We start from the raw sequence: 12,746 nt of genomic DNA on the forward strand, positions 1-12,746 counted from the left end.
CCCTTTTGTACCGCTTTGTTCGCCATAAGTTGGCAGGGTATGCTCAGACGTGAGTCCCTTGCTCACTTTTCCACTGGATTCAAGCAAGCCTGGCTGAAGACGGTTGAAATGCCAGAAACCGGTCCTAGGAAGCTTGTTTCCGGTCCAGGGAAAGCATGGCTTGGCAGTTCGGGCTGGACTGTTCCCATGAGGCACAGGGTCAGCCTGATTTGCATATGGCTATGTCTGAACTGGGGTGGCAGAGTTGGCTAAAGAACGGTGATGGATCAAACCAAGATCTGTTGACTGGGTGTGAGTGTTTGATTGGTTCTGATGCTCCGTCCATCACCATCCCCTTTTGTACCTCAAAGTTGACCAAGTCACGCCACTTCTGAAAAAAACAGGACTTGACTCCAAGGAAATTAATAACTTCAGACCCGTCTCAAATCTACCACTCCTATCAAAATTCCTTGAAAAATGCGTCCTCCAACTGACTCAGCACATGGATAGCATCAACCTTCTTGACACCCACCAATTGGGTTTCAGAAAAGGCTATAGCACCTAGACCACGATCCTTAACATCACAGATGACATCCACAAATCCCTCGATACCGACCAATGTTGCCTCCTCATTCTCCTAGACCTATCGGCAGCCTTTGAAACGGTTGATCACCAACTCCACATCAAGGCTTTACAAGAAAGGGTAGGAGCTGATGAGTAACCCTGGGCGCCCAACTACGCTACGCTCGCGTAGTTTGCGTAGTGTGTGCTACTTCTCGCTACGCGAATTGCACGTAGCACAGTGCAACAAGGCGTAGCGTAGCGTAGTTGGCATTTTTTGCTTGCTCGCAGTCCTCAACGTCAAGTTGGCGACCGTGAGCAAGCAAAATGACATCCTGATGAGACTTTTTCCTCATTCGCGATCAGCAACGTCAAGCTGGCGATTGCGAGCGTGGAAAATAAACCTCCCGGCGAGATTCTCAACGCGGGGAGGTCAGGTTTCTCATTGCGAGTGGTCACGTATGCTCGAGAAACTACCAGTCCGTGTTGAGAAAGCTGCCGCTCGAGTTAAAATCTACTCGAGCGGCAGAAAACGACAGCTCGTACTGTGCGAGATGCCGTTTTCAATGATTGCACAGTGTGGACAAGCATCCAGCACTGTTCAATAATCCCGAACAGCGAACTACGCAGTTCGCGTAGCACTACGCGTATCTCGCATAGTGCGAAGTGCACTTCACGTAGCTATGCGTAGCACTACTAAGCCAACTACGCCCAGGGTTACGGATGAGGTGGTCCTCGCTGGTTCTCCTTCTTCTTACACAGCTTCTCACAAAGGATAAAAATATAAAACTTTACCTCTGACCTACACCCCGTCAACAGGGTTGTCCCCCAAGGCTCAGTACTCTCACCTCAACTGTTCAACATTTATATGGAACCCCTCACCACCCTACTCAAAAATTCTAACATCCCTTTCCACCTCTATGCAGATGACACCCAGATCTGTCTAGAAACCTCCTCCATAGATGACATTCACAGACTAAATGTCACTCCATAAGAAATCCAAAATTGGCTGTCGCTTAACCACTTAAAAGTCAACCAAGATAAAACCGAAATCCTCCTCTTCTCCCACAAAGAGGCGAACCCTCATATTTCAGAATGGCTAAAAGCTTTGGATGCTCTCAACCGCAATCACACTCTGACCCACTCTGTAAAATCATTAGGAATCACCCTAGACCCAATAGTCTAGTTGGCAACTAGTTTCTATTTAAATTCAGCTATCCCAAAGTATTTTAAAAAATTGAATTGATTCAGGATTTTAACCACCTTTTCTTCCATTTTTGTTATCTGTGAGATAACTGCCCATTTTAACAGTATCAAGATCAAATCTACTTTCCAGTAATTGTGGCCCTCTCCCGCGTTAGATTTGTGTTGGAGCCAATGCTCCCTACCAAAATACAAAGTGCACAAAACCGCGCTAACTGCCTAATCCTGGATTTGAAGAGTACCTATCATTTCATTCAAACTCTAAATTCAGTTGAATGGTTGCCTGTCAAGCAAAGGATTGAATTTAACACCCTTTACCTGGCCTTTAAAGCCCGGCATAACTGGACTCTGCACTACCTTGCTAAACATTCCTATGCCTCACTCATTGGACTGCCTCCCTTCAGTGCCCTGCTTGACCCGGCGACTGCTGCTCTACAATGGTGCATGGACGGGGGTTGGAAGGCTGAGCAACTGTTTTCATGCAACGTTGGAAACTGATGGCACTGTGAAGAGATTGGCTTCACTGCATGTTGGAGGTGAGGAAATATATCAGCTCTTTGAAACTCTGTCAGGGAGAGGGACCAAACACGACGATGAACCTGTAGTGCTTGTCCTGAATACGTATTTTGATCCCCAACTGACTCCTATCTTTGAGAGGTTCAATTTGCTCTAGTCCCGCCAGGGGGAGGATGGAAACATCCAACTTTTTATGCCCAGTTGTGAACCCTCACCAATGTTCAGGCCAAGGAAGTCTGTGGGCAAATCATACCGGGCTGTGGTTCATCCAGCTTGACGTGCCTGACCTTCCACCAGCCCAGCATGATGCTGAATGTAAACCTCATGCTAGCTCGCTGACACAAACTATTGAACAGCTAAGGTGAGAAGATCGAGCTGGCACTCACCAGGACCTTGAGACTCTCAGGGGCAGAAGAAATTTACCCTATTCAGATCAAAGAGAGAGGGGGGACGCTAATATCAGATGCATATAGCACCCACATATGCTGGCATAGAGCAGTCCTGCTCCTACAATATGTGGAAATTGTGGCCTGGAACCACGTAAAGAGGACACCTGCCAAGCCAAAGGAAAGACATGTTCCTGCTGCGGGAAGGGAAACCACTTTTCACGTATCTGCAGAGGCTCAGACTAGGGCACAAGCCCAAGGTCAGGCTGAAGCTTCATGCCTCGCCGAAGCGTCTGACCTTAGAAGACAACACCTGGGACAAACTGGGCATGGAGGCAGGATAGCAAAGAGGATAACGTCTTCACCATCCCGTTATGCAGCCAGCAGATATCAAGAGAAAGATTTTCCTCAGGTGCACTGTGTTTATTGATAAAATACCAATAGTGGCTTTAATAGACAATGGGGCATCTGTGAACATCATGGTCATAAGTCAATTCGAACCGCTGCAGCCATGACCTCGGATGGAATCCACAAAGATATTTGCTCATGGTACAGGTACACACTGCTATTAGCTGGGGCCATTGAGCAAACTGTGGCAACCAGCGAGGCACTGTCTTTAGCTGCCACACCGCTGAGGATTTGGGACTCGCATTCTTTGCTCGGCACATCACCGACTCCCAGCCAGACACTATTCTCTCAGATATCCAGGGCTATTACAGGGCCTTGGGTGGGTTAAACTTCACATCAACCAGACAGTTGGTCCTGTCAACCTACACCACTGAAGAATCACTTTCCATATGCGGCCCCTGTTCGAGAAGGAGTTTCTCAAGCAGGAGCAACTAGTGATGATAGATAAGGTGTTTGGGTCTACCCCATGGGTATCCCTATTGGCAGTAGTACCCAAGCCAAAACAACCGGTGGCCATCCACCTCTACTTGTACAGGTGCCTCCTGAACACTGCTATCCATCGAGAGCGACATCTCATGTCAACCATGGATGACATCAAATCGGACTTGAATGGTGCGCAGTGGTTTTCAAAGCTAGATCTCAATGCAGGATACCACCATCTCAAGATCTCAATGCAGGACTCCACCATCTCAAGCTACACCCCAGATGCCACTAAATAACAACCTTCTCCACCCACCTCAGATTGAGACAGTACACATGCCTCAACTTTGGCATTTCTTCAGCCGCCAAGGTGTTCCAGAAAATGACTAGGGAGGTTCTTAACATCAGCGATGAAATCTTGATCTACTCCAGGATTTTGGACGAACACCGTAGGTGACTTAGAACGACACTGGCTTACCTTGTGGACAATGGCCTCACACTACACCGGGAAAATGTTTCCTTTTTCTAACAATTCATAGGATTCTTTGTTTACATATTCTCAAATGAGGGCCTGCAAGATGGACCTCAAGGAAAGCAGAAGCACCAGTGCCAAGCAACACAGCAGAGGTCAAAGCTTCCTGAGTATGGCCAACTACTACTGGCGATTTATTCCGAACCTAGCCATCATTTTGGAACAACTGTGGGCCCTCACGAGGATATACCCCAAGTGGAAATGGGGATGCCAAGATGGGGATTGCCTTCAAGAGGCGCTGCTGAGATACGATGGCCTACTATGACCCACCCTGTAACACAGAATTAGTGGTAAATGCTGGCGCCATTGGATTGGGAGCCGTGCTGTTGCAGGAGAAGAGCTACAAGTCCTGGGTCCCCATTGCAGGGCACTCACAGACACTGAGTCTGGGTGCGCACAAATAGAAAGGGAGGCCCTGGCAGTTCAATGGGACTGCCGCCAATTCCAACACTATTTGTGTGGAAGATGATTTAAGGTTTTCGTAGATCACGAAACACTAGTCCTGCTTTTGTGGGTACATCCCAAAACCCTCCACCGAAAACTAAGAGATGGGCAATCTAGCTACAGATGTATGAATTCGAATTCATGCACTACCCAGGAGCTCACAATACATCCGACTTCATGTCGAGGCACTGGGGTCAAGGAAGAAGATGAGCGGGCCAAACAATTTATCACTATGGTGATGTAAGACACATGCCCACTGGCGCTGACAGTGGAAGTGATGCAGGCAGCCACCAACTCCAATGCCCTCCTCCAGTAAGCAACAGAGACCTTACGTTGCAGAACATGGAATCACTTCCTGGATGGAACAGGTGATTGGAACCATTCTGGCAAGCTAGTTATGACTCAACTGTGGCGGGACCGCCGCAAATTCAGTCACACCATCAATGGGGTCCTGCTTCAAGGTCACTGTATAGTGGACCCAAGTGTCTTCTTGAACAAGGCAGTTGATCTATCACACCATAGCCACCAGGTGAGAGGCAAGACAAAAGCATGACTAAAATGAAAAGCATGGTTCCCTGGAATGGATGAAGTGGTGGATAACATCCGCTCAGGATATGAGGCACCGCTCTATCCATCGGTACCCCTCTCTGGATCTGAGCTGGAAGGGGAGGATCCAGCGAGGGGTACCGACGGATAGAGCGGTGCCTCACATCCTGAGCGGATGCCAGGTGAAGCGAGGAGCGCACCCGCATAAAGCCGGGTTTTTTTCCAGTACTCCTGTCTGTAATTCTCCACTTTGGATTCACAGGAGTATGCAGGTTGTATCGTTACCTTCCTTTATTTTGCTTTCTTGCACTCAAGCACACGTTTTTTTGCAGTAGAGATTACATCAAAGGTCCTGACGAAAGCCTGGATTCAAACATCCATAGGCTGAAACATGTAGACCTGTTACTTTCTTGTATGGACTTTTCACAGTTATTTGTTAAAACTGTATACAAGCTGTTTTAGTATTGACACCAAGACAGCGCCTAATAAAATAGTTTTGTGTCTTGGTAGTCAATTTTAAATCACACCTTTTTTTACACACTGTGACTAGCACTGCAACCATCACCATGAAAACAGTTACTACGCTCTTTCTGAGACTAAACGTGTTTGCTACTACTCACGACTTTCTCAGTATATCTGTTAAACCACAACCCTCAATTGCATAAGGGAGTGTGGTCTAATAAGAGTTCCCAGATGATGAAGCAAGCCACTTCGGTGGGTGATGGGTTCTCAACCCCTTTTTTGTGAGACTCTTTTAAATATTCAGTTCACTTAGTTGTTGGTTTGGTCATATATATTTTTAGACCTACAGTTTTGTGTGTGTTTACTCTTAGGATCCTTGTGTTCCCAGTGATGAGGCAGAGAGGTGATGGAGCAGACCATAAAGTCCAAGAGAGTGAGGAGGTTCTCCAGGAGGCCAATATTTTCAATAACAGCAACATTTCTGGAATCCCTCATGCTGGCCGCAGATTTTACAGGTAAAAATAGCATCTATTTAGGCATGTTTCTTCAGTTGAAGCAGATTTGTCCTTAAAACCTCAGATAGTGAAGCCTTTAGTTTTAACCAGATTGTGCCTTTTTAGAGCGTGTTTCGGATACAGGATGAGAAGTTTGCCATTGCATTTACTTTGAACTGTGAGGTTGTCTGAATGTAGGGTGAGTTGTGTAGTTGTGTGTATGTGTGAATATAGGCTGAGCTCTGTTGGTGCAGACTTAGTAATGTAGCTGAGTGCAGGATTCCACAGCATTCCAATATATATTTTGTGCTGTGAGCTCAGTGTGTGGGTGCAGGTTGAGGCGAGTGACTGTGTGAATGTAGAGTGAACTGTGTGCCATTGATTGGAAGGGAGTATTCGTACATGTATAATTAGTTCTTTCTGTGTGAGTGCATGATTTGTCTTATGGTTGTCTATGTGAGTGTTCAATGAGCAGTGTGCCTGTGTGAGTGCATGTTGTGCCTATATGAATGTATGATGACTAGCATGACTGTGTAAGTATTTGGTGAGCCCGTCTCAATGCAGGGAGTACCTCTACGGTACAGATGACTTGTACCTGTACGACAACTAAATGAAACACATTAAGTGGGTGGGACCTATTAACATTTACAAAACTTATTGAGCTTTTACCTTGATAGATGAATAACCCGTAGACATCTACTTTGCCTCCAAGACAAATGGGAGACCTATTAGTGCAGGGGTTTCCTTGTAAAGTTTTCCAGTATTTACTTTATCAGTTTTAGCCTGCTGTATTGTCTCTGATTTGATGTGACTCAGGTGTCACTTGATGCAGTTTAATAAATCATTATTGTAAGAAATTTCTGTTATTGGTCGATGAGGTGAACCACAAAAGCAACCACAGAAGCACTAAATTACCCTGCGCTTAACCCTCTGGTAGCTTGTCACTAAAGCAGTCAGGCTTAACTTAGAAGCAATGAGTAAAGTATTTATGCAGCACACAAACATTAATAAAGTGAAACCACAAAACAGGAAAAGTTACACATGCATTTAGCAAAATAGAGAAAATGTCAATACATAAAATGACACTAAAACTAATTAAATCCAATTCATAGAACCGGAGTTATGAATTTCTAAAGTTTTTAACAAAATATTAGTGTCATTTACAATGATTTGGCATAGAGCAGCGCCACTAGTCTATTTGCTGTACTGGCACACGCAAATTGAAAGGGCTGGAATGCACCGTATCTATGAGATACGGTGCATTCCTGCCCTTTCAGCCAGTGCTTGCACTCAATATGGTTCCTAGCCCCAATGCAATCATCCTTGCACGCACCATGGTGCAAGGGTGTCTGCATTGGTGGCAGGATTGTTTTTGTGAGGAACACATGAAACCATTCATGGTCTTTCTTGGGTTCTATTGAGTTTTTGTAGTTTCTACTCACAAATTCCACAAGGTTCTTCCTGTGGTCTTTGTTTGAGACACTGCAGACAGTCCCTGACACAGACAGGTTCTCTGACGTGAGCTGTTGAATTGCCTTGTCCACGTTCTCCTGCTTCCGGCTGCTCAGGACCACGTGGGCCCCCTGTTGTGCCAGGCGACGGGCGACAGCGAGCCCAATCCTGCAAGAGAACAACAGGTAAACAAACTGTTATTAGTAGAGCAGGGTTTGTTACTGAAGTTCTTCTCTGCTAACCTTTCCTGTTGCTTCTCTATAGAAGAAGGACTGGTCAGTTTTTGTGGTATAAATATTGTCTATGGTATTGTCAAGGTGATGTGTATTTGTCATCAATGTACAACTGTAAGGGAACGTATTTACATTGTATGCCTTGTGGTGCAATCCAATAGATATATTCCCCCAGGTTTTTCGATTGCAGGTAGAGTCTTGGCTATTCCCATTTTTTTGGCATGTAAACTTGGGCTTGACCTCTTGGTCACTGTGTGCCTATGCTATCTGCCTTACTGAATTTATGTGTGGAGAAGTGAGAGAGACACACAAGGAGATGTTAACTGTGAGATGACCTCAGAAGGTTGTTAGGCCAAAAGAATAAACCCTTCCACCCTACGAAATTCTGAATAGCTTCCAAGTAGTGAGAGAACAAGAGACGAGTTGAAGCAAAGTTAAGTAACCCCAATTTTAAGGAGTAAAGGGCTAATTTCAATGAGCATTCCCAGGCAACTACTTGGCTGCTAGAACTAAATCAATAGACTTTTCTCAGAGAAAAAGTCTCCATGCAGAACATGACAACTTTCAAGTTATAAATATCAAGAAAAGAAACAGAAGTATTCACAAAAAGAATACATAAAAGAGACATGCTAAGGGCAACACGACACTAAAACTGTAACAATTAGTTATGGGCAACAAGAGTTAAGCATTTTTGAAGAAAATGTCAATAGACAATTAAAATAAACATGGGAAGGCAAAAATCCATGTTAGTCAATTGGACAAGGTGGCCAAGCCCAAGGAACCTACTCAAACCATCAGCAATTAGTATGGGTTGGATAGAGCCTAGAGTCGCAACCCAGTTAACTATTTTATCTTCAAAGTCCAGGGGCAATAACAAGTGGTACAGTAATGGTGGGTATTAGACCTGTCAGCCTTAAAGTGGTCTTCCTCCAAATGTTTTGCCTTCACCCCTACTATTTACTGATTTGTTTTTGTTAGCCTTAGAACTCTGTGCACTTTACCACAGCTAACCAGTGTAAATGTGCTCATTCCCTAAAGAATAGTATCATAGACTTACACATGATTGGCATATTTAATTAACTGATAAGTCCCTAGTAATGATACACCATATCACCAGTGCTTGTACATTAACACTTATTGTGTTACCCACTTAAGTAGCCCTTTAAACATGCCTCAGGCCTGCCACTGCAGACTGTGTGCAGTTTTAAACTGCCAATTCCATTTGACAAAATATCCCTCTTGTGAGGAATAGGGCTTAATTTTTATTGCACACAAGTCACACTTAGGTAGGCCATAGAAAGCTAATTTGACAGGGTGCATTGTATTTGAAAAGTTGAATATGTGCTATTAAGTTTTACATGTCCTGGTAGTCACAAAATCCCAAATGTTTTTCACTACTGTGAGGCACTACCTCTCTCATAGGATAACGTTGGGTTGCCTTAGTACATTTAATAAGTGATGACTTTTGTTTGGCAGCAGGTAGAAATTTAATATTTTATGTCTGAGGCATTGTAATTTAAAATCCTTTTTAATGGTAAAGTTGTATTTTAAACCTCTATGTATTTTAGAGGACGGCCCTGCGACACCAAGGGGCATGCCTGCTGCCTGAAGTCTGCCCGGTGCCTTCAGAGGACTACCCTGCTGCTGGAGACATACTTTCCTGCTTCAACACAAGACACCCAGAGTGACTCTAAGGGCTTGTTTGCTGACCTCATGATGAGAGCCTCAGGGACAGAAAAGTAGGCTTGGGCGTAGGTTCACGGAGTTTTGCTACGCAGAACTTCGCAAAGTTACAAAAAAAACTCTGTGGAGTTCCGTGAGTGGCAGAGTGCAGTGCGAACTGCAGTTTGTGCTCGTATTCCTGCAGCTCGGGTAGAAATTCTAGCCAAGCGGCAGCTCACACTCGCGAACTTACCGTACGCGATCACGAGCGGGGAAAAAACTCTGCTGCACTTCGCAAAGCGGAGTTTACTGCACTCCGCGAGCTCCGCGGAGTGCAGAGTGCAGAGTGCAGAAAACGCCACATACTCCGTGAACGGAGCGAAGTTCACTGCCCAGGCCTACAGAAAAGGCTCCAACCATCTTGAAACTGCACCTGGACCCAGTGAGTCCTGATCTGACTTCGTGGTAGCTACTACTACATTGTTCTCCGTAGCAGAAAATCCTGTTCAGCTTTTATTCACAGAAGGGCTATCCAGCCTCATGAAGTCCTCGTCAGCTAAAGCCTGCAGGTTTGACCTGCTGGAAATCTTTGACTTCCAAAAAAGAGACTAAGTCCAAATGAAGAAATCTTCATTGCGACCTTGTCCAGTGGCTCCCCGATGACGGTCCCACGCACCCGTACACCGTCAACTGCCTTAACCCGCTGAACTTCACCTTCTCAAGCATTTTTCTTCAAAATGTTCTTCTAAGTCCAAAGGTAAACAGAGACTGGGCCTATTCCATTTTGTGTACCCGACCAGCACTCCATTGTGGTCGGCCACAACTTTCGACTGTGCCATGGTCTTGCAGGACTAAATGTCCATGGCTGGAGCTTTGTAATTTTTGGCGCTATTTTTGACTTAAAACTTTTAAAAATCATTACTCTGGTTCTTCAGATTGGATTTATGTCTTTTTTTGTGTCAAATAATTTATTAAAATGTACTCTATTGTTCTAAATAAGCATGGGATTTTTCTTGTGTTTTGGACTTCATTACTTTTTAAGTGCTACATAAATACTTTACACATTGCCTCTAAGTGAAGCCTGACAGCTTTTGTGCCAAGCTGCCAGAGGGTTAAGCACAAGCTAATTTTGTGACTTTTGTGGTTGCCACTGACAAGGATTGTTGCTGTTGCTTGAGAAGGGCTCACACCCTCCTCAACCAACAACCCATTTCCTTACAGTATGGTCGTAAAATCTCACCTGAAATGACCACTTCCATGCAGAATGACCCAACTATTCTCATGCAATTGCAAGATAATGACTTCAAAGTTGGGGTGTGAAATATGACTCTGCTTTACTAGACACGACTTCTGCGAATGTGTATTCATTTGCATATGTGTCTTAATAAGTAGATGTGTACTATGAAAACACCAGTGGCAATGTTTACCTTGATTTGTGGAGTCACATTTTACTAATCAAAGGATATTTCCTTTTAGTACCTGCTAAAAGGCCACTAGAGCCTTAGTATTACTGCTCACTTGCAAAAACTTCAACAAATCTCTGTTATGTTATCTTTTGCATTACACTGCAAATTTTTGCTGAACTATTCTAGCAAAGTGTAGCCTCATTCCGGATTTGGCACAGGGAAGCACTGACTTTAGAAAATAGCAGACTCAAATCCTGCTGGTTTTATCTGTATCAGTTCACCAAGGTCTTCTAACTTTCTTCCCACAAGACGAACTTGTCACCTGCTCATTAATGCCTAAATATAAGTTACATTTATATCACATGGTCTTGCTTCCATTCACTTGCTTGGAGAAAAACTGTGGAAGTGTTATACCAAATGGTATGAATTTTCGCATTGCTCATGTCCATTGTAATGGCAATTGCCCTGCTAATTTTAAATATTTAATGGGTATTTTTACATTAAATGCATGTTCAAATTTTGTGCTAGCCCATGTGTTGTGTTTTTTTTTAGAGATCTTGTAGGGCCAGGAATCATCTTTGCAAGACGAATAGGAGAGAACTGGATCAGACTCCACACAGCAACATCATGATTTCTCTTTCCTAGTCAATCGTACCACACCAGTCAATTTGTAGGCATAGAATATTTTGTGCAGATGTATTTGCATAGTTCCCTATAACGAGTCTGGCGGTCCGAGGAATGCTAAATTTATGGTGGTCCGGTAGTGGCAGATCTAGCCACCACCGCACAGGTGGTCTGAGTGCCCTATTAGGAGTTGGGCGGTTGACCGTCCTGGGACCACCAGCCCTGCCAGGGAACTGCTGTTCCCTGTCATTGGAGTGGCGGTCATTGGTCAAAATATGCTTGGCGGTACCGCTGCTGTCCCCTGAAGTATATCACGAGTTTCCTTTCCTCCAAGGTTTACATGGAGATGCTTCCTCCATGTAAACTTAAGAGGAGAGGACACAAGGGGGGCCTACAGGGCCCCCTGTGCCTCAACCGCATGTGGATGCACACAGGGGGCATAACATGTGCCCCCCTGTGTGCCTGCACATAGGGTCCTGCACGGCATGGACCTACGAGTCCATGCCGTGCTAGAACCTTGTAGCGCGGTCCCATTGCAGTACCTTTTTCGAAGGCACCACTGCCTTTGAAGGAGAACAGCCATGCTGCCCGCCCACCAGACATTGAAAAGTCGTAATCTGGTGGGCAGGTGGCTGCGACCTTCCACGGAGGGGTGGTGCAGCCATTTGTACCACCATACCAGAGCTCCACCAAAGGTCGTAATCGGGCCCTCAGTGGTCTGTACCCCAATGGTATCTACCTTAGGGTACCCCAGTACCTTGAGAATGAAGTGATTGCTTTAATCTGTGAGAAAACCAGTTGTAAACCAGCTATGAATAACACTGAATTTCTTCCTAATATAACTGATTTGCTTTCCCAAATGGACTTCACATTGTAGTTCACAGGGACCATTTCTGTGGGCTTATAGTTCTACGGAACCTGTGAACCCGAAGATTAACAAACAAAAGAAGCTATCCAAAATACCACAACATCCCATCAAATCTGAAACAATGACAGGGCACTCACCCTTTAATTGTAGCTCTCATATAACTGATTTGACCTATCCAAAAAAGACAGATAAACCAAGCTGAACAGATTTGCACAAGATCTGCATGTCATTAATAATATGGCTCACATGTGGTCACTAACCATGCCATAATCCTTTCTTGAAATCTCACAAGAGCTAAATGGGTTAGTTCAAGTTTCAAGTTTATTTTATTCATGATTATGGAACTCTGAAGTCCACATAAAATCACAAAATTACATACCCGTAGATAAGATAAAATTCTGATTTACAATTGAATACACGTAATAAAATATCCCACTACATCATGAGATCTAACAATCATAGAAGATATCCAAGGTTCTAAAATCTTTTATTTAACAAAATTCCAACAAGCAGCAACAAATTATACAAAACAGAATATAAAGTGTCTTTC

The 12,746-nt window shown here is 44.4% G+C and overlaps 1 protein-coding gene across 1 annotated transcript in view; it reads right to left on the bottom strand.

Annotated features, from left to right (window-relative positions):
• LOC146786067 (dehydrogenase/reductase SDR family member 4-like) overlaps positions 1–12,746 on the bottom strand; it is a 264,337-nt gene that overhangs the window by 123,933 nt on the left and 127,658 nt on the right. The window contains exon 3 of the mRNA XM_085635486.1: positions 7,394–7,571. Within this exon, the coding sequence (XP_085491612.1) occupies positions 7,394–7,571 (178 nt within the window). The remainder of the gene's footprint in view (positions 1–7,393; positions 7,572–12,746) is intronic.

This window comes from Triturus cristatus, chromosome 11, assembly GCF_964204655.1.
Source record: "Triturus cristatus chromosome 11, aTriCri1.1, whole genome shotgun sequence".
NCBI classification, from domain to species: domain Eukaryota; kingdom Metazoa; phylum Chordata; class Amphibia; order Caudata; family Salamandridae; genus Triturus; species Triturus cristatus.